Raw genomic sequence first — 22407 nt, forward strand, 5'->3', positions numbered from 1 at the left:
TGTTGTTTTTTGTCTTTCCTGCTCCCTGTCCCCTTGTTTCCCACAGGCTGTGCGTTTGTCACATTTTCTACAAGGGCAATGGCACAGAATGCAATCAAAGCCATGCATCAGTCTCAGACCATGGAGGTACTGTATCATCTGCCCTTTCTTTGTTTTCTTTGTGCAAATGATGGGGAATGGTAACGCAATTCTCTCCTGTGTGGATTGTTCCCATGACAATCACAGATTTAAACTTTCACCACCTCTCCTTTCATTCATTCATACTCTTTCTCCCTCCTTCTCCTCCTCTCTCTGAATTTTCCCCCTACGGACTTGAAATGGACTTAGGAAAGCCTGCTCCCATTGTTTTTTGAGCCTTTTATTGCAGTGGCCCAGGGCCTGCCATGTGAAGTCACGATGCAATTGAAGCCAAGTAGTATTCTGCACCCAAAGGGTCCCATCCGCTCCTCAGCCCAGGGTTGGTATGGATTAAATAAGCATGAACAACCCCCACTCCAAATTGCAACTTGCCCTGTGCTAACTCACGGGGTTCTTTTTGTGTGTTTTTTTTTTTTAATGTGGGATCAAGTTATCTTTAGTTACACGAATTGTGTTTTTGCATCAAGAATGTTGGAGAAAGTTACTACTTCTCCCACTTCATTTAACCAGTGAAAACGCTCATGGATGAGAGTCCCCTGAAAAATTAGATTTCTCTCCTTACTGAAAAATGAACAATAATCCAGAAGCATAAAGGCTCAAATTTGGTCTCCTAACGAGAGATAGTGGTTTTAGAGGAAAATAAAGATGCTGGCGTGGGTGCTCACCCGCCAATGCAGATAGATGGCTCTACGCTTCTAGTCTGTGATTTGGGTCATGGCCTTTCAGAATTTTGCACAAAAGCATTCCAAGAGTGATATGCTGTTACTTATTCTGTACTGTCTGATAGAATCATTTGGGAGTGCATGTGCTGCTGTATTATGTACACTGTATCTCTGTGTATGGGTGATCTTTTCCACAGGTGGCCTTGTGACATTATCTGAAGTTATATTTTTTATCTTTGGGGGAAAAAATATTTTCAGTTTTATTTAATTAGCAAAAATTTCTTAATTGATTGTTTGAGCTTCTTTTTTGGCCTCCATTTTTTGGGGGGGTTATTTTTTGTTTGTTTGTTTTGTTTTGGGTTTTGTTTTGTTTTTTGCAATGCTGCATCTCCCAAAGCATGCTGGGAGCTAAGTGCTCATTATGCGTCATGTTTTGTGGCAACTTTTTTACAGTGAGCCAAAGGGTGGTTGGGAAGGGAGGGGGGATGAGTGTGCATGGCATTGTCATTAAGTGTTTACTGTACTTTTCTAAGTTTTGATATCAGCATTGCAAAGCCTATTGTCTTTTTCGAACTTCATTTTGACTTTGATATTCCTAACATATCTTATATAATCACTGTGTTTTCCTTTCAGTGCAATGCATTTTTAAGACACTCCCACCCCCTACCTGAAGGCACGCTCAGGTGAAAATCGGCCATGATAGGAGACAATTAGCAGGATTTGAAGCACCTAGGAGCCAGTCTTTACAACCTGCAGTTTCCTATGTGACAGTTTTTGTATCCCCAGCCCCCTAACTTCGGCTGCTCCATCGTTCTGGATCAGTCTGATTTCCAGCTTCATATCAGTTTGGAGATTAAAATGGAAGTACTGTCAGGACAAAGAAAGTCTTTACCTGTATTTATTACCTTCCATGTATGTGCTTCATTCTTATTTTTATTTTCTGTAGTTTAGTGATTTGTACCTAAATTGGTCTCATCTTAGATCATTTTTTAGTCTAAATTCGTTCATCTCCGTTGGAAACATGGCCGCCCCAGCTGCTTCCCTCAGAGCCCCCTGGTAAAGCCCCAGAGGGGCCGGCAGGGGCTCTGGTTACCCCCCCCCCACACACACACACACACACATCACAGCAGAGGGAGAGCACAAGGAAAGAGAGCACTGCTGGGCGTGAGCCCGAGCGCAGGAATGATGGGCTCTCAAAAGGAAAAGGTCCTTCGATAGAGAAGTGGGGGTGCTGATTCCTAAGGAGCCCTTGGTCCTTTGTTATGGATATCTATTATAAAAGCAAATTTGGTGCACTTGTTTGAAATCTGGACATCCATGCTTAAAGAAGAGGGTCCTCAGACACTTAAATGTCTCATTTAATTAAAAAATATTGGCATTTAAATGGAAAATTAGACATTACTCAGTTACATTAGAGTCATACAACTGAAGTTTATTTTCTTTTTTTAGCAGATTACATTATTTTCAGGACTCTGGCTCACATCTTTAACCAAGATGTGTCATCTAAGAGATTCGAATTCAAAATGATGTGAATGTCAAAGTTTAAAAGAACACGTTTTTAAAAATAATTGATTTTTAATATTGTACCTGCTATTTTTCTACTTTTCTCCAATCTCTCCCTATCCCATTTTTCGGTGTCATGGTTTAAACAAGTAATTTTTTGCTATAATCATTGGCCTGATTTTCTACTTTTATATCATCTTATGGTATTTAAGGAAGAAAAAAACTAACAGTGAATGTACTGCTAGGAGGAGATGCTATAATTTGTTATGGAACAAATTTGATAGAGTAATAATAACCCTTTTCCATGCAAAACCCTTTGTCTATATAATTTTCATCTTCAGAATATTTTGCCCTCTTTAAGGAATGAAGTGCTGAAATATGGAGCCGATGAAGAAAAATGAAGCATAGTTTTCTTTTAATGGTGGAAATACTACTTTCATGCAATTTACTGACATTTAACATTTTGTCCTATGACTATGGCTACCAGAGCTAAAGACTGATACGCTGGAAATTCAACAGTCACCTCATTTTTCTCCCATGTTTTTTGGTAATACAGACATGATAGCCTCACGTAGTCATAGCTACCTCCCCGATAAACTATCCAAGGTGATAAGAAAAAAATACAAGGGAGTTCTCTAGGAGAAAGAAAAGTGACCCCAAGGGAAGAGAAAGGAAACGCTCACTTAAGTAGGAAAATAAAATTCTGAGAGGAGTGAGAGAGGACTGATATCATGCTAAGTTTCAATAAAGTTTTGTTTTTTTGTTTTTTTTTATCACTTGGGTAGAATTCTTTTTACCTCAGCAAAATTTAACAACTTTAATTGTGATGAGATGTATAGACAAGCTATACTAAGAAGGACAAAAGAGTGGGGAGGGAGGAGAAATGTTTCTGCAGATGTTTACCAAATGCAGATGTTTAACGGGCTTCTAAACGGAGGTCTTCTTCATGCCTTGAGGAGTTATTTTCCCTACGATTTTCTCTGCATCAAACATGAACTCGTCCTATTTTATAACCCGTGGCCATTGCTTACTACCCCTACTCCTTGCCTTTTAAAGGAATGAAAACTGAGAGCAGCACCTAGAAGGGTGAGAATTGTTAGAAAAAGAAGCCAAGTGGACTCCTCCTCCTGCTATCTATTCTGTATCTCCCCGGACTGGGCCATACTGCTAATGTTCTGGTTCACAGTAGCTCAGGGGACTGTGGATAGTGTAGACGTGGCACAGGAAGGGAGATCTTTCTGAAAACATGGGAACAGTTATGTTGGTCAATGCCCATGTTCTCTTACTCTCTCCTCCCTTCATCCGTGTTTCTAATACAGATCTACTTCCCCCAGTTATATTGCTGGATCAGTAGTATCCCCACAGTTCCACAGTTAAAAAATACATAAACTGAAAATTGGAAAAATTCCAATTTCCTTGTCCCCTGCTCACATGTGGAAAGAGGTAGACACACAAAACAGGTCTATCTCCCAGACAAGTGAACCGTGCTGGTTAGTTAGAGAACATCGATAAGGTCTGTTGTCTCTGAGGAGGCTCTGGGAAGGCTGAAGGAAGACACACGAAGAAGGAAGGAAAGGCAGATTAGTAACCTGAGCAAGAAAGCAAATGGCTCCACCGACCACCAGATCCCCAAGGAAACCCATGACAGTATCTGGAATTTTCTGTTGATGGTACTATTCCAGAGAAGAAGAAGGAATATCAAACCGTTTTAAAACCATTCCGACCATTCCATGTGCTCCAAGGTAGTTCAGAAAGCTAGACCCAGGGCTGAGTCTGATGAGAGGATTGGACCAGGCTGTAACTCCCTCTTCACTTTCCGCTGTGTCTGACCACAGGGCTGCTCTTCACCTATCGTGGTGAAGTTCGCTGACACTCAGAAGGACAAAGAGCAAAGACGCCTCCAACAGCAGCTGGCGCAGCAGATGCAACAGCTCAACACTGCCACCTGGGGGAACCTGACGGGTCTGGGCGGACTCACCCCACAGTACCTGGCGGTAAGTGCCGGAGGCCAGGCAGTGCGTGGTCCCCAGGAGAGAGGGGAACATGCCCACTGTACCTCTTACAACCTCCTTGTCCCCTGAGTGTGCTAAAGAATTCATTTGGGGGACACTTTGAATCTCAGGGAATTACTGAACTCAGCAGTGATGCAGGACATTTTTCCAAGTTAGATGGATTAGCATAAGCACATGATTAATTTAATTCTTGACTGATATAGACTGAGCAAAGTCCTACAAGGCTGAATTTCTAACCCGTTTTAAAGACATCATAAAATTCCGCTGGATAGACTGTTGTTAAGGAAACTGAGGCAGCTGTGGATGGAGTGCTCACAGCCTCAGAGGTTCATCTGTTCCATGTCAGGACCTCAACTGGAATCCCTGTGGAACTTTCCTTCAGAGACCCTGGGGCTCCCCAGTACACCCCCGTTGACTAGACCAAATATTTCTTACTTATCTATTAGATACCAAAAAATTAGATTCTATTTCAGGCCACATCGACCCAATTCTATCAGTCATCCCTCACATTTCATTGTTTCTAAGCTTTCACTTTCTTGGTTTTCCCATTTCACTCTGTCAGTGTCTTTGTTAAATATCATCACCAGAAGTTAAGACAATTCCCCTGGTGAGACCTAAATAGCACAGGGCAGTGGCTGTTAGCATGGACTCTAAAATCTCTTAATGTAGCTCGAGAGTGGCATTTGTCGTAACACGGAAGGCAGCTAATACGCCTCTAAGTTTTTATTTATCTTTGCTTGAACTGCTGCCAAACCATGTTACCCTACTCCATTTTTCTGTTTTGGAACCTAAATGCTGGTCTCCTCATTTATTAATAGAATTTCATGTTGTGAGATTGGGCCTTTTTCTCAGCCTCTGCCATTGTGTTTGTAAGTGTGTGTTCGTCTGTGCGCTAGCTCTGTCATTGGACCTGACTGCCCCTCTCAAGATTGTGTCATCCACTAGACTGACTTGATCGCAGATCCTGTACTGCTCTGCCAAACAGTCCTCCCTGGGCCGTGACAGGTCAGACCAACTGTCTGTAGAGGAGAGAAAAGAGAGACTCAAACGGGTAACATCATTTGCCCCAGGATTGTGCTGCTGCTGGCCCCAGGGATGCGCCCCTCTGTTTATTCCCTCCGTGTGTTCCCTCCCTGTGTTCCCTCCATGTGTTCCCTCTGTATGTTCCCTCCGTGTGTTCCCTCCGTGTGTTCCCTCTGTGTGTTCCCTCCGTGTGTTCCCTCCATGTGTTCCCTCCATGTGTTCCCTCTGTTTATTCCCTCCATGTGTTCCCTCTGTATGTTCCCTCCATGTGTTCCCTCCGTGTGTTCCCTCCATGTGTTCCCTCCGTGTGTTCCCTCTGTATGTTCCCTCCATGTGTTCCCTCTGTATGTTCCCTCCGTGTGTTCCCTCCGTGTGTTCCCTCCATGTGTTCCCTCTGTTTGTTCCCTCCATGTGTTCCCTCTGTATGTTCCCTCCATGTGTTCCCTCTGTATGTTCCCTCCGTGTGTTCCCTCCATGTGTTCCCTCTGTGTGTTCCCTCTGTGTGTTCCCTCCGTGTGTTCCCTCTGTGTGTTCCCTCTGTATGTTCCCTCCGTGTGTTCCCTCTGTATATTCCCTCCGTGTGTTCCCTCCGTGTGTTCCCTCCATGTGTTCCCTCTGTGTGTTCCCTCCGTGTGTTCCCTCCGTGTGTTCCCTCCATGTGTTCCCTCTGTGTGTTCCCTCCGTGTGTTCCCTCCGTGTGTTCCCTCCGTGTGTTCCCTCCATGTGTTCCCTCTGTATGTTCCCTCCGTGTGTTCCCTCCGTGTGTTCCCTCTGTTTATTCCCTCCGTGTGTTCCCTCCGTATGTTCCCTCCGTGTGTTCCCTCCGTGTGTTCCCTCCGTGTGTTCCCTCCGTGTGTTCCCTCCGTGTGTTCCCTCTGTATGTTCCCTCCGTGTGTTCCCTCTGTGTGTTCCCTCCGTGTGTTCCCTCCGTGTGTTCCCTCCGTGTGTTCCCTCTGTGTGTTCCCTCCGTGTGTTCTCTCCGTTTGCCATGTTGCTTCTCAGAGAAGAGACATGGCTCCTATGCCTTTATTCCCCAACGCCTGCCCAGGGCCCACTGGGTCCTGCACATAATAGCTTCTAGTGTGTGTTTGGTTAATAAAGGAGGAGCCAGCTTCTTCGGTCTTCATCTGAGTCCTCATGAAAGCCACTGACCGAATTTGCTGTCATTTTCAGGCCATTGCTCCACGAAGGCACGTGGGAGGTTTTGCCAGGTGTCCTGCTAAAATCTATACAGGACCTGCCATGTCTTCTTCTGCTCCTATCAGTGTAGAAATGTCATGAAAAAAATAAATGAGTCTGACTTAATAATTTGTTTTTCACAAACTTGTGCTTTTCAGATGTTCACAGACCATCTGTTCAGTGGTGTATACAAGAATTTTTATCAGAGATTGAAGTCAAGCTCACCTTGTCATGGTTTCTAAGAATCCAGCTTCCCACTCCACCGTTTCCAAAAACCAAGGCACATGTGCCAGTCTTTGGTCCCCAGCACAGCTCCTTGCCCCACAGCGTACAGAGTGCCGAAACAAGTCTCTGGCTGTTTCTTGGGTCACAAATGCAAGTGATTTCTGTACCCTGGAAGAGAATTAGCCCCATTCTCATGTCTAACACACATTTCTGTACACTCCTTACTATGCTTTCTCCTACTCTGAATCGCAAGTCCGTGTCTGCAAGGGCCCGTGGCCTGTGAGGCATTCCCTGCCTCTGTGTTGAGGGGTGGATTCTGAGCCCAACTCACCAGAGAGTGGTTTTCGTGGAAAGAGCCCTCAGCAGTAGTTTCATGACACTCCAGCCTGAGCCTGCTTACCTCAGTAGGCTCTCTTAATTCCTCAAAATATCTTCAAAGTGTATTTAATTTTACTTTAATTTTTTAAAAAACCTAATAGGAGGAGTAAGGGGTTGCAATCACAAGAGAATGAAAAACCCAAGTAATCAAACCAAAGTAAGGGACTTTTCTATTAAAATGGATGATCCCTGGCTTCTCCCTCTTCCTCCCTCTCTTTGTGTGTGTCTGTTTCTCTCTCTCTTTCTTTCTGTGATGCCTAGGTAATACACAGGGGTGAGCAAAAGTAGGCTAGATTACCAGCCATCATTGCCTAAAAGATAAATCATAACTAAGATAAGAAATAATGATAAGACAAATAAATACAATAATTGATAAATTAATGATAATACAAGAATAAACTGTTTCGTGTACTCACAACTATAAGCCTACTTTTGCCCACCCCTGGGCAAAAGTAGGAGAGTCAAGAAGGATGAGAGAACGTTAGAGACATTTTTCTGGTAACGGTTAAAGTTAATCCCTGTGATATCATTGTCACTAATAGTAAATCTTTGGTTTAATTAGCCACTGATACTCTGCTCGGTGCTTTCAAGTGAACTGATACATGCCTATTTTTGAGTCATATTTATCATGGAGTTTTGTTCTTATTGAACCGAAGGAATGGTGGTCTCCTACGTTTTGTTTCGCAGAGCTCCAAATAAATTCTGAAAGCTCTCTTTTAGATAGTGAATCCATCTCTTCCTCCAAAGCACATAACAACTTTTCAATAATAAATTTGGTGTGAATCTCTGCTTTTTTGTATTCATGTACATTTTGAGTAGAGGAGGTAACTATATGCTTATCCCTGTATACAAACTGTGTCTCTATTGATCAACCTTAACAGAAAGAGAATATCAATACACTTAGTCAAATACTTAGTATAGCACCTGAGTGTTAACCTATAATTCAAGTCAATTAGGCCAATAAAAGAGCATTTTAGGGCATCAGCCACATGCCTTTATCTTGTGGCAGCCACGGATTCCACGTGGGGAAAAGGTGACGCTGACTTCATTGTAATGCCAAGTGCAGCCTCACCAGATGGTTCCAAGTTCCGACAAACAGCATGCTTCTCACTGCAGTGCAGACCCTGTTAAAATGGGCTGTCTTGGTCCTGTAGTCGTGGCCGTGAAGAGATACGTTATGTCTGTAGTTATCATGATGATTTCTCTGTTGGCCCAGGAATCAGTGGCTCCGTGTGCATCTAATGAAGGATGAAGGGAACAGAGCTGTGAAGGGACGTGGAAGGGACCGAGGCACGGACCCTGACTGACAGGACTTACAGTAACAACCAGGCTGCCGAGAGAGCGCGTTAGTCATGCCACGTTGGCTTCAATAGATTGAACACCTGGTTGTTAAAAAGAGTAAATTGATTAATTGTTTTAAGGCAGCAGTGTTATTGAGTTTCCCCAGTGTCCGTGTTTCTTAATAGAGATCAGACAGTGCTATGGATTTACAGCCCCAACTCTGGGAACCTTCAGTCCATTAAGAGACAGCAGCAACCAGCTGTCTAAACGTAACAGAAACGGGACGTGTTAGTGTAGTTTGGAAGGTGGTGGCCCTCACCTCGGCGCTTATTAACGGTTGCGTCTCCCTCCGTCCGTTCGCAGCTCCTGCAGCAGGCCACCTCCTCCAGCAACCTGGGCGCCTTCAGCGGCATTCAGCAGATGGCGGGTGAGTGGTGAACCATGCCTTCCCTCTAACTGTGCTGTTGTCTGAATCGAGGGGGTTCAGAGGGCAAAGGAAAGCAGCGGGGACAAAGAAGAACAAAAGCAATTACCAGCCCTCTTCGCTCTCTGGTTGGGGTGTTAAAATTAGACTAGCTGTGGGAAAGTTGCCCTCCTGCCTCTGGCATTTCCAGCAGTTGTAACGTGGGGGCACAGAGCGTTCCTGCATAGTACACCCGTTGTCTTATTTTTAAAATTGGGATTGGTTACTGGGGAATTTCCAGCAAGATTCTTGTATCCAGGGCAGCCAAAATGATTAACGTCCTCCTAAAATTTTAATAATAGGCGCTCAATAAAAGTAGTCTGACCTCCATAATGAAAGCCTGGACTGCAGGCCTGTCTCTGTAATGGTCTGCAGTCCCCTGATGGCCACAGACAATTAACAGGGTGCCTTTTCCACTGTAGTCCCCCAGTTGACAGAATTGGGCATCAGACGCTTTTATGTGAAAGCGTAATCTTTGTTCTTGAGGAAAATCACAGTGTGGCTGGATTTGAAAGCCAGTGCGCGAAGGGTTGCTTTTTCTAATGAGCTGTGTCAGTGGCGAGGAGGTGCAGTGACGAGTGACGGGTCACTCCCGCTGTGTCACCTTCAGGCTGGTCCCCTAACTTCCCACAGGGCGGGGAAGGCCGCTTGTGCAAGAAATCTGAACACAGGTGCCAGTAACCTGCCGCGGGGAACAGCGAGAGCGCTTTTTCCTCGTTTCTTTCCAGAGAGGTGGGGAGCGAGGGCAAGGAGAAGAACAGGTTTTTGGCCCGTTAAAATCGGGCAGTTTGTTTTAATCAAGGACACCCTAAGTCAATGTGCAGAATAAAAGCCAGATTTCTTAATCTGCCACGATGAAAACTCCTTTTTTTCTCTCTCTCTTTTTTCTTTCCAAATACATACCCTTGGTTTTTTTCTTGTTTCACTTTGAATGGATCTGGAAACACTTTCCATGAGCGTACACAGGTTTCCCCTCATGTGTGCTGTGATCACCAGCCCAGCCTTTCATTGCGGCCTCACGGGCTAATGATAGCTTGTCTGACGGGACAGATTGGCCCACAGTAAACATAATGCAGAATTAGTCACTGGGCTCTAAATCTACTGGCACTGCCAGCTTGTTCTGTTGTAATTACAGCTTTTGGATTATTGGGGGAAAATGTATGTTCAAATGATAAGTAGTTAAATCATTCATCAGTATCTTTATGTTTGGGAGGCTGGCCTTGGAGCTAAGAATCATATCAAATGGTTCATTTATTTTTAGTTCTGTGAAGGGAATTGGAGTGACATAAGTAAACTATTCAGGAAGTTTTCTATGTTTTAAAAAGAGAAAACCTCCAGATTGCAAGCACTAAAGTAAATGCTAAGGTTTGTCACACTTTCCACCAATGCTAGGTTTGTTTTTCTTCTCATAGAAAATACGGCTGCACCTAGATCCACAGTTAGGGTCCTGGCTTTGAGGAAGCCTCAGGCTCTCCCTCTCCCACCGCTGAATTACGCAGAGAAGGTCACCGGGTCCTCAGGCTGCTGCCAAGCACACTTCCCGGGCGGGCGGGCGGACAGAGCACCCTCACTTGCTAGCTGTGTGCTTTTTTGGCTCACCAGCCACAGGTCAGGATGGAGTTCATGTGCTTAGCGTGCTCATTTACAAACAGGTGTCTGGGAGTCACCTTAGAAGGTGCATGGATCGGATGGCTAATTTGAGGCACTCTGTAAATGCACTGGGCTTCCCCAAATGCCCCGTTCTTCAACCTTCAATATATGAAGTTCAGCACCCTGTGTCTGCACAGGCCGGGAAATCAAATGCTGACAGTCCATGGGGACCACTGCCTTGAATAGAGTGTTAAGGATGTAGATGTCAAGGCTGTCTGCTGCGCGAGTTTTCTCTAAAGGGTGCCCTTCATTCATAAGCATAATTGTGTCGTGGTCCTAATGGTTTGAAGCATTGTGGTTTGGGATATTTGTTTTTTCTTCAATAAGGTGAAGTTCAATGGCCTGCTGCTCTTTCGTCTTCTCCCAGAAGTAGGGCTTCCTTTTTGTCTTTGCCAGTCATCTCACCCAGTGTTAGAAAGTGGCCTGTGATAGAGGCCACTTTCTAGAGAAAGCCTCCCCGACTCACCAGATGTGGGAGGGGTGCCTCTCTCTCTTGTGTCCCTGACCCCTGACTACCTCCCCGTCCTCCCTCACCTCTCAGACACGCCTGAATCATCAGTGCTCCGAGAGGCCTCACTCCTCCAAGACGTGCTCACAACTACTTTTGAGTAAATAAATTTATAAACCGACAAACACATTTATGTTTTAGATACATTCCCAATGGCGCTTAAGTTAAAAGCTTTCTTAATTAAGAAGTTTGGTGTTAGCCTTACATCTAAGGACCCCCCTTCCCCCCCCAAAAAAAAACACACCACATTATATAAACTAAGGACAGTATGTTCATGGGTAAGTTGTTGTTGAGGATTGAATTAGAGAGTTCGTACAACATCACACATGTTATGGTGCAGATGGTCTGAAACACACATGGGAGGAGGGCTGTGAAGGCACACGGAAGTCATGGGTCCCAGACCCCACTGAGGTTAAAATGCTCGTGGAGTGGTTGAGGTTGTGGCACAGTGCCAGGGGCACCTGCACAGTTCGGATGCCGTTTGTGCGTCTTCAGTGCCGTACATGAACTCCACCTGTAACGTTCGATCACTCCTGAATGGAACGCTCACCAAAGAGAGTGAAAGATCATTGCGGAAACCGGTAGTATGTGGCTGTGGACCACTCTCAGGCATGGCGGTGTGAATGTCTCATTTAAGTGAGTAAAACACTCGCTGGAGGAGAAAAATGAAGTAAATCTAAAAACAAGAAGCAGAAAAAGAAATTTTAGATGAGAAGTTACTAATAGTTGCATTATTAAAAGTGAAGGAGACATCAGCTATACTTTTTTATCAAACTAAAAGTAATTGTAAACGTGTTCCCTGATTTTATTAAAGGGTATCTTTATTAAATATGGATTTTAAAAGCAGAAAGGAGATTGGGATGAAATCTTAGTAAACTGAATGCTTTTATGGTACTTTTTGTGCATCTTTGGAGTTGATTTTCCCTCTCAAAACTTCTAGTAAAAAAACTTATCCATTTTTCCACTCAGTTATTTGTTGCATGAATTTCTGAAATCTCTGAAACTTGGGTCTGAGTTTGGGCTCAGAGTCTGGATTTTTCCTGAAGAAGAAGGAACAAAGGAAAAGTGGCTTAAGGTCATTAATTCCTTTTAACAAAAGAGGATTGTTAGAAAAACAAGAGTAGTATTTTACAACTTTGTTTTTAACAGAGCTCCTTGAAATAACCATGCCCTTTATCCTCACGGCATGCCCAGGACGAAAGCAACCCTTTGTTACTACATTGAAGTTGGGGAAACTGAAGTAGGAAGAGGTTAAATAAGTTATGTGAGGCCATAGCACCAGTAAGGGCATAAAATGGACGAGGGTACAGAATCCCCACGTATCAAACAACTTTATGAGGTAGGGACTGCTAGTGCCCCATTTCACAGGTGGGGCAACTGAGGCTTAGAGAGGTGGAGAAGAAACTTGCCCAAAGTTACTTCGCGAGTAAGTGGCTGATCCACATTTGACATCCATTGTAACCTGATCCTGAAACCTGAACTCTCTGTTGCCCCCAGCTTGGGAAGCAGGGCTCAGAGTCTCAGCAAATGCAGGTGTGCTTGCACAGGTACAGCTGCAGTGACTCCCGACACCCAGGGTTTAGCAGGCCAAGTAACACACAGGGGCAAGCTGTAGATAAATAACACAGCGAGGGCCCCAAATCTGCTCAAAAAGAAGCAATTCAGAGACAGGAAACGTGTCTCCCTCCATTCTGAACCACATTTCAAGTGTGTAAGTGTGGTCTGCTTTTGTCAGGGGAATTTGTTTTCTAGGGTGAGGAATTGTTACTAGAAAATTATAGAAATTCTGAAGCAATCAGTGGCTGAAGAGTATCTTTTTTGTTGTTTTTATTTATTTGAGAGAGAGAGAGGAAGGGAGAGGAAGAAAGAGAAACATCAATCAGCAGCCTCCTGCATGCCTCCTCCTGGGATCCAAGCCTACAGCCTGGGCATGTGTCCTGACCGGGCATTAAACCGTTGACCTCTTGGCGCACTGGACCATGCCCAACCAATGGAGTCACACTGGCCAGGGCAAAGAATAAGTATCCTTTGATAAACAAGAGAAAGCTTTCACTTTACTTCTGACATTCAGTAAAGCTGTTAGTTGTTCCGTTTCAGAATATCTAGTCTACGTTTTAAAAGTAAGAATAAAATTATAGAGTGCAAGTATTTGCTTCAAACAACAAGGCAATGCTTTTCATCAGTTTGAGGCCCATTCCCAGAGAAGACTGTCTTAGAATATCTGTGATGAGTGGAAAGAGGAAAGGTATTTAAAAAACTGTACTGGAGGCTGAGAACCTGACATTCTGCCCAGGTGTGAGGTGTGCATCCCCATCCCGGACCCACAAGGATTCCCGTTCATCCCAAGGCTGGTCCCCCACCCTCCTCCACAGACACTTCCTGCGAATGTGCTAATGGGCCTTATGAGAACCTTTTATAACCACCCATCTGTCACTTTCTAACAGACCTGATTGGCAAGCACTTTTAACAACTGACATCTGTTCTCGCTTATTGATATGCAGATTTATGGTAATTGCCATGAACAATAAGACACAAAATTACCTAAGGTGAACATTAAATTAAATTTTCATGCCCTCTCCTTATAATTTCTTTTTAAATCTTAAGTTTCGAGTGGGCATATTTGCACATCTGTTTTCCACACCATTTCTTCCCTTTGAGAAGGACCTTCTTTTCCCCAGTCTGAGTGAAGCGGGGAATCCCCGTATTCCCAACTTTTTTTTTTTCTGCCATCTTGATCTTGGCACACTATTGGATTTCATAAAACTTATGTAAATGCATTGCATTTCTAGTCACCCAGATCATCGCCCCTGTTTTGAGGGGTGTCCATCCAAGCAGAGTTCTTCATGAGGTTCACAGTGGTGGGTTTCTTCTTAGAAATGAGCCCTGTGCCCAATCAGACCCGGCTTTCCCGGTATGCCGCCCTCTGCTCTCCTCTGCTGCCCTTTCTGGATCATCGTATGGCAGCAGCACGGGAGCAACGAGAAAGGGAAAGGGGGACTAGGCGGGTGGAGAGGGCAGGACCCAGGAGGTGCCTGTGAAAGGAGCTGAGACAGAGGAAGGATTTCTCCCCCAAAGAAAAAAAAAGACGGAAAAGCCCAACTGGCCTGGCTCAGTGGTTGAGCATCAACCTCTGAACCAGGAGGTCACAGTTTGATTCCCCGTCAGGGCCCATGCCTGGGTTGTGGGCTCCATCCCCAGTGTGGGGCGTGCAGGAGGCAGCCTATCAGTGAGTCTCTCTCATCATTGATGTTTCTATCTCCCTCTCCCTGCCTCTCTGAAATCAATAAAAAATATTTTTTTAAAAATAAAAAGATGAAAAGAACCAGAAATGTGAATTGGAAGTGAGCAGAAGCAGAAACCCCTGTTAGTAGGGCCCTGGGGCCTCAGTGTTGGCCCAGCGGAGAGTTAAAGGAAAGAGGCCTCACTCCAGCCGGGAGCAGGTGGTCTGGGGCGGGTGACGCCTGAAGAGACAGATGCAGTCAGTGGGCCAGCAAGTCTGGTGCAGTTAAGGAGGCAGAGAGAGGAGCTGCAAGCAGGTCCCCACGGGCTTTCCAAGCTGCTTTCTCAGTTTCTGGAAGCAGCATGGCCCCCAAGCCCCCTTCCTAGGTGGGAAGTCCGCACCGTGGATGAGGGCTCCTCGTTGTGACCGGCAGGAAGAGCCAAAACCACAATCCCCAAGGACACGTGCTATAGGCAGGGTGGGCCCCGTCTTATCCCCACTTCACAGCCGAGAAGCCCGAGGCACAGACGGTCAAGCAGTTTGCTCAGGGAGGTCGGTTGGCGGGAGGTGAGGCAGAGCCCCAGGGGTGTGAGAAGGCGGCCTGCTCTCTTCTCGACCAGCCGCGCTGCCTCCAGTAAGGGGCAGTTGTCACGTTGTCACCAGCAGAGAAGCCTGTGCATTCCAGGCCCTAGGAACTCAGGACAGGGAGACGAAGAGATGCCTCTGCATGGAGACGGAGAAATGTGGGGGTCGGGGCTGGAGATGGGGCTCCACCAGCACAGGTGGCAAGGAACCGCCCTGACCACCTCTGGGGTGCTGAGCACGTCTGTCTGGGAGTGAGTGGGGAAGGGGCACCTCGAAACCTGCCGGGGTCGGCCCACCAGGCCCTGAAGGACTAGGATAGAGGACGGGCGTGGCCCCTCCCCCTTGAGCGCTTCAGCCGCCCGGTGCCTTCCTGTGCTCTGTCTCATCCCCGGCAAACTAGAGACCAGTGAGAAAGAGTTTCTGAGTTCCAGCAACTGACAGCAGGGTTATCCCCCAGCTCCTGGCTCCTCCCTGCTCCAATAGACAGCAGTCTCTTTGCGGGCAGGGACTGTCTTGTTTTCTGCTTAATTCTCAGTGCGGTACCCGGGTCTGGCTCATCTGGTCACTCCGTAACGGATGGACAGATGGATGGATGGATGCATGGGCAGACGGATGGGTGGGTGGGTGAGTGGGTGGACACATGGATGGACAGACAGGTATATAGATGGGCAGGCACATACATGTGCCGCCCTCTGCTGGTTCTCTCCATCTAACCCTTCCCTTCCTCTCCCCCTAATCCCTCAGGCGGTAGGAATCATTGCGGCCTCTCCTTTCCACGCACCATCTCTGTTTCAGCCCATATTTTCTTCCTTTCCATGCGATTGTTGAACAGAGTGCCCTCCCCATCCCTCCTCCCCGCCCCACCCCCCGCCGTGTGGTGCTCTTCCAGAGCCGAAAGCCCCCCAGCTGAAGCAGGGGGAGCCTGAACGGCTGGCACGCTCCCGGTGGGGAAGTACGCTCCCGGTGGGGAAGTACAGGAGGGAATGCAGAGGGCCCCCCCCCCCCAGGGGCACACAGGGCCTGGCCGGGCTCCCGAGCAGAGAGGGCAGTGGGTAGCGCAGCTGAGTGGTGTGGCCAGGCTCCAGGACCTCTAAGGAGCGTTAGTGGTGAGATGAAGGATACACTTGGCTCTACTAAATATTTGTAGAACGGATTAACTAACGATTGAGGGAAACAGTCAATACTTGATGCATTGTCAATACTGACGAGCCGACAAAACTGGAGAAAGCTAAGAACTTGGATGGGTCTATGGACAGTACTGTTCATTACTCTGTCCACTCGCCCTACATGGAGTCACCCATCACCTGCTATGTAGACAGCAGTGTGTGTGCGCGTGTGTGTGCCTGCATGTTTGTGTATGCATGTGTGCGTAGGTGGACTTGATAATGATTAAGACAACATCTTTCATCTTTGTCCTCAAGGAGCTTGGTATCTAGCTATAAAGGTAAGAAGTACACAAAAATAGCATCAAAGTGAGATACGGTGAATGAGTGACACCAGAGTTAAGAACAAGGAGATGAGGGAGTTTGCAGGTAACACACAGAAAGTGCATGCCTGTGTGAGGTGTGGCTGCAGGGCTGCCCTGGATGGGAGGTTCTGCCACCGTTGGCTCTGTGCCCTGTGACCTGAGCCTCTGACCCAGGCGAGTGGGCTGAGCTCCTTCAAGCTCGGGAACTCTGCCCTCGGGCACGTGGCTCTTTCCTGGGGCAGGTCGGAGGAGCTATCCCTGAGGAGGACCCTGCAACCTGGGCCCACGAGAGTGGATCTCCGTATCATTAACGGGTGCCAGATGTGCATTGCAGGTTTTCATTTTAGTGCTAAACCCTCCTCTTGCTGCGCAGCCAGCTGTGAGCAGTGTAGCCTGGTCATCTGGTTTCTATGATTAAAACATTAGAGGGAACATTTGTCGCTGGAGGACCAACAGCGGACAGATGGGTATACACATGTTCCTCACTCCTGGCAGCGGCACTCGAGGCCCGAGCTCTCGTCACACTCAAGTGTGAGGTGCGCTCATGCAGCCTTCAGGAGTCGCCCCTCGCCGGGTCCAGGTGGGTCTGCACCGAAGCCAGGCAGCTCCTGTACTTCCCCCGGTTCCGTTCTCCTGGAGCAAACCTGACAAATAAGACAGTGCTTTCCCGACTCCCGCATCCTCATAGCATGACCTGCAGCGCCTTGTCCCGTGGCGGGGCTTGCCAGCCGGTTACACTCACAGGACTCCAACCTGCGTGTGTCCTGCTTCCCAGAATCCCCAGAACCAAGTGGGTTTTGGAAAACAGGTGTTGGCTCTCCCCCTAAGCCAGTAGAGCTGGGCGTCTCCGGGAAGAAGGTGGAGTTATCAGTTTGAGCAAAATGAGAGCTCGTTTTGCAGCAAAGACATTAAGAACTCTTTTCTGAGTAGATAAGTCCTGACTGAGGGGTCAGGACAGAGGGGAAAGGGAGCCTGGCAGTCCTGGGCAGAGGCTGCTTAGACTGAAGGCTCCACAGCTGCGGCTTGGGGCCTTGGCAGGTAGGTTGCTAGAACATTCTCTCGCCCCTCGTCATTACCATTGGGGGCTTACATTGAACCAATCACTGTGCTGAGTGATTTGCATTCACCATCTTATATAGTCTTCACAACAACCCTTTGAGGTAAGATACAGTTAATACTACCACTCACTGAACAAGAAACAGAGAGGTTAAGTAATTTGCCCAGAGTCACACAGCAGGGACAAAGGGCAGAGCCAGGAAGCCCTATCAGTTCAACTTCAGAGCAAAAGCTTTTCCCCAGTAAGTTTTCATTTTCTCTCTGATACCGTCTCCATGCAGCTACCAAGTTTAGAGACTGAGAGTTTACCCCTCAGACCCCCACCTTGTGCAAGCCCAGACCTCACCTCTTCTCGACAGTTCCCTGGTGGAAGGCCCGGCTGTGGCCAGTGCACACAGGGCATTCTCCACCCGTCTTTTCCGACGGTCCCTCCAGCCCTGAACTGATCTGGGAAGGGCCGCCTGGGGTAGGACAGGCAGCACCACAGGGAGGTGACTGGGCTGAGAGGTTAGGGGACACACAAGTCGCCAGGGCTTCCATCCCAGGGCTCTGCGGCCGTCATCTGCCCGGCAAAGTGGGCCTGTGGCTAACGGCACCTTTCTCTTCCTTTCGCAGGCATGAACGCTTTACAGTTACAGAATCTGGCCACGCTGGCGGCCGCTGCAGCCGCAGCCCAGACCTCAGCCACCACCACCAACGCAAACCCTCTGTCCACCACGAGCAGCGCCCTGGGCGCCCTCACCAGCCCCGGTAAGAGGACGTGAGAAAGGGCACCCACGTCTGCACACACCCGGTGCCACGTGCAGGGGAGGCGTGCCCAGGCAGCCAGGGAACTTACCTGGGCATCGGGGGAAACTTGTTTATTTTTGGCGAACCAAACTTTTCAATGTGCGTGTGTTTTATTTTCCAACAGAGAAAGGTCTTCTCTGAGAGAATCCTCCGTGCTAGTGGTTCTCACACATTCATTTTGTTTCAAAAATGTGCTGTCCACTCAGCCCTCACTAGGTCTCCACCATTATGAAGCACTTCAATCTCTTAGTCATGCTTTTTCTCCTGTCTCTTTTTTCTTTCTTTTCTTTATTTTAGCAGTTTAAGAATTCTCTGTTCAATCTCAAAATCCCTAACCATTGCAGTGTTACATTTCTCACCACCACCATTCTTCTCGTTGGACTTTAAAGTCCACAGGCTAGAGGGACCACCTTTGTTGCTTGTTGATGGTCATGTCTGGGCTGTGTCATTTAACGTCTTCCCTCACATATATTGATGCCTTATTCAAAAGCAGATGCCATTTTTCTTTCATACAAGCCAGACCTAATGGGGTTGCTTGGAAACCATGATTTGTTTGTTAAGAAATGTTGCGCTGGCTTCTCCTCCTCTCTGAATTTTCTAGACCTTGATAAATGACCTCACCTCCTCCTCCGGTGGGTGGAGGAGTTGGCCTGGACAATCTCCAAACTTTCTCTAACTCTGAAAACCTCATGACCCTCTACCGGCTATGCCCAAAAGACTAGCTAAGTGTTGAAAACACTTTTATGTAACAGCACAGGGTTTTCTTTGAGAAAAATGAAAGCTGCAGCACACCGCTGACCAGCTTGCTTAGGGCTTTTGACATCAGGGAGCAAGGCAGTAATAGCCCTTGGTTTGTTTCTAAAACAGAGTAAGACATTTCCCTCTGAGCGCAGTTTGGAGGGAGAAATCCAGGGGATATTTAGGGAGAGCTGGGGGATTTGTCCTTAATGTGCTGTAATCTCATAGCAACAGCCCATAGAGCATTGACTTCATCCTCTAAAATGCCTTTTAAAATGTACCATTCCTCTAGGTGGGCCTCGTTTCCTGAAACAAATGGTATTCCTGAGAAACAGCTTTGTCATTTCTTCCAACCAATTAAGCTATAGCTCTAATGCAATAAATGATACATTTGTTACTTGAATAATTCATATAGTGACTGTTTTTAAGAAATAAACATTTTTGACGTGATAAATACCCCTTATAAAAATAAGGATTTTTCTTAAAAACCATTTTTAAAATTAACCTCTCTGACCTATCTGTTTTATAAATCTGATTGAAAAGTATTTTCTCAAATAAGAATTTTTATCTCCCCTACGAAGGCTATGAAATTATTATATTAAAACATCACACATTTTATTGTATCTTTAGTCAGAAGCTGACAATTTTAACTACATTTTATTGGAGAGAAAAAAACTTAAAGTCACTCAAAATCTGAACACTTTTTTTGTTTATTTAAAAATGATGATGATTTTCACCTTTTTAAAGAGAAAATAATATTAACTTTATTTTGTCTAAAGTAAATTTTTCCAACCTTGGAAAAATTACCTTCTCTCCATTTTATTGAAAATAACCAGCAGGAACTGATCAAATCACTGGTAACAAGGTAGAAAAAAGAAAACTCTTTTTCTTATGAAAACTCTCTTCCTTGTATGGCAAGGAGCCATATAGCCCACAGTTTTGACCATGGGTCCTTACATTAAACTTTGATATATTATTGTAGTTACATTGAAATTAGGCTGCTATTCTGACAATTAGGCTAAGAGTATGTGGCCTATTGTTTGCTTGTTAAGGGTTCATTTAACTTCATTAAAATACATTCTTCTGTCATGATATTTGTGCTGGAATGTGCCTTGGTTCCAGGGAATCAAAATTAATATTCACATATTTCATTCTTTATAAGAGGACGTGTCGGTTTGAGAAGCTGAGCGCGAAAGCAGGTGGGAGGTGCTCCGTGTGGTAATGTGACTGGTAGATGGTACAGTCGGACGGTGTCAGGCGATGCCATGGGAGCTGGGGCAGAGCAGCGAGCAGAAGGGACAGTCTGTCCCCTTCTGTCTATCAGCTTCCAGCCCGTCAGGGTAACGGACAAGACGCAAACGAGTGTGTGCCCTGCACGTGATGGACACACGCTTGAGGAGAGACCAGGCAGCAAGGTGGAGAGAGGAAAGGGGTTGAAAGAGGCTTTCTTTCTCTGAAAAAGGGGACATTGCGGCAGAAACCTGAGTAGAGAGGAGGGGAAGCCATGTTGACATCTAGGGACAGGGCATCAGAGGACCGAGCAGGTGTGAAGGCTGGGAGGTGGGAGGGAGCGTGGCGTGATCACACACTAGCAAGGAGACCGTGGTGCTGAGCAGGATGAGAGGCGAGGGGGCATGGAGGCGAGGTCCTCATTTATGGCTCCACATCCATTCCCTCCAATGTGGTCGGGAGCACAAATATGGTATAACCTCCTTTAAAAAAAATGTTGGTTTTGAGAGGGGTGGGGGGAGAGAGGGAGAGCTGGAAATCAAACCAGCAATCTCTCGGACAAGACGATGTCCAACCAACTGAGGCACGCTGGCCAGGGATGGCACAACCTTGTTAAGATGCAGTGTACTTAGGCAGCCTAGGAAGATGGCTGACGTATTTAAGGAACTTTAAATATATGTGACCCTTTTCAGATTTTTCCTGGGGCCTTACAGAAAGGGACCCTGTGTGCTGAGATGGGTCCCCTCCCTTCCTGCCCACCCCCAGCAAGGTGTCCTTCCCTTTGCTCTTAGAGCTGTCCTTCCACCGCCTCTGCTAACCAGGAATCATGGAGAGTGGCTTTTCTCCCTACTGAGGAATGCTTTGCATAAGAGCTGAAAGAATTTCATTAGAATCCTGAAGTGTAGCAGCAGAAACGATTTAAATCTACATTTCAATTATTTTTCTTAAGTGTAACTAAAAAAATCTGGCGTTTAAGTGAAAGTAAATTATTTGTCTAATTTCCATCAGGGACTCTTTCAAAGTCACAGAAAACGTGGTTAGTAGAATTCATGGCTCTCCACTTCATCAGAGCAATTTCCTTTGGGGGAAAAAAATAGTTGCCAAGGCCAATGTCATTGCTTATTTTTTTTTAAATAATAAAAAGCGAGGCTTACTATTGTTCCATGAACAACTCTGTCAAACTGAAGTGCACCACTCCAGTACAGGCCTTGGTTTTGCCCTGTTTTTAAAGATGTCTCTTATGCTTCAGACAAATCTATCTAGAAAGGAAAGGGGCATTCAATCCCCTAAACTATTAATTCTTTTAATTGTAAATTAATCATTTCAATTTTCTCCAGGAACAGTCTCCCTACAGCATTATTATAAATGATTTTAAACCATCTATGCTTTAAAACATGAAAGATTAAGCTTTAATTTTTGTTAAAAAAAAAAAGTCCCCTTAGGCAATAAATAGGTTCCTTTGTCTCGTGGCCTTGAAATAAAAATTAAAATGTCCTAAATTGCCCATGGTTAGAATAAGTGTTTCATGCAATTATCAGATGGTAGTGAATAAAATAAGAAATTAAACACATGAAAGAATAAAAACCAGGTAAATGCATAGTATCCCTTTTATAAGTTTATCCCAGGTCTTTTGAAACCTAATTTAATCGTGTTTCTTGTCTTTTATTTTGATACTAGTGACCTGGTGCATGGATTCGTGCACATTGAAAGGAAATTAATTAGAAGGTGGCCGGCAGGGTGGGACTGGGCGAGATGGGCTGGTCGCACCCTGGAGCCAACTTTCCACGGTCCCTCCCTGGTGTCTGCAGAGGGAGCCGGGTCCCTCCAGCAGGTGGGTCCCTTGGCCTGCCCTGTGGGGATCGGGCCGAAACCGGCTCTCTGACATCCCCCAAGGGGTCCCAGAGTGCGAGAGGGCACTCTGCAAAGTTGCTGTCATACAGGGAGTGGAATGCAAACACAAGTGTGCAGTAAACCAGATTCGGGGCTCACAGTACCCCAGCAGCAACATAACCCACGGCCAGAGGTGGAATCGTGCAGCCCCTCCTCTCTGGTTTCGGGGTGCATCACCCGAGTACCGCCTCTGCCAAGTCACTGCAGCTCTGCAGCTCCTGTGTTGAGCGTCTGCCCCCTGGTGTTCAGTGCGCATCATAGCAACAGATCAGACAGTTGGACACTTAGCATACTAGCCTTTTATATATATAAATAGATGATAATTTTTCCTTTGTTTACTTCAATCTCCTATTTAATTAATTCTTGGGTCATTTCTTCTTATCCAATTTTGAACCTGTTTTGAGGAATA

At 46.2% G+C, this 22407-nt stretch overlaps 1 protein-coding gene across 2 annotated transcripts in view; it reads left to right on the top strand.

Annotated features, from left to right (window-relative positions):
• The window catches only part of CELF2 (CUGBP Elav-like family member 2), a 307488-nt gene that overhangs the window by 245870 nt on the left and 39211 nt on the right, over window positions 1–22407 (top strand). For both annotated transcript variants that reach the window (XM_054726443.1, XM_054726447.1), the window contains 4 exons: window positions 47–126; window positions 4139–4297; window positions 8765–8828; window positions 17967–18101. In XM_054726443.1, coding sequence (XP_054582418.1) covers window positions 47–126; window positions 4139–4297; window positions 8765–8828; window positions 17967–18101 — 438 coding nt within the window. The remainder of the gene's footprint in view (window positions 1–46; window positions 127–4138; window positions 4298–8764; window positions 8829–17966; window positions 18102–22407) is intronic.

The sequence above is a fragment of the Eptesicus fuscus genome, chromosome 2, assembly GCF_027574615.1.
Source record: "Eptesicus fuscus isolate TK198812 chromosome 2, DD_ASM_mEF_20220401, whole genome shotgun sequence".
Taxonomy (NCBI): Eukaryota; Metazoa; Chordata; class Mammalia; order Chiroptera; family Vespertilionidae; genus Eptesicus; species Eptesicus fuscus.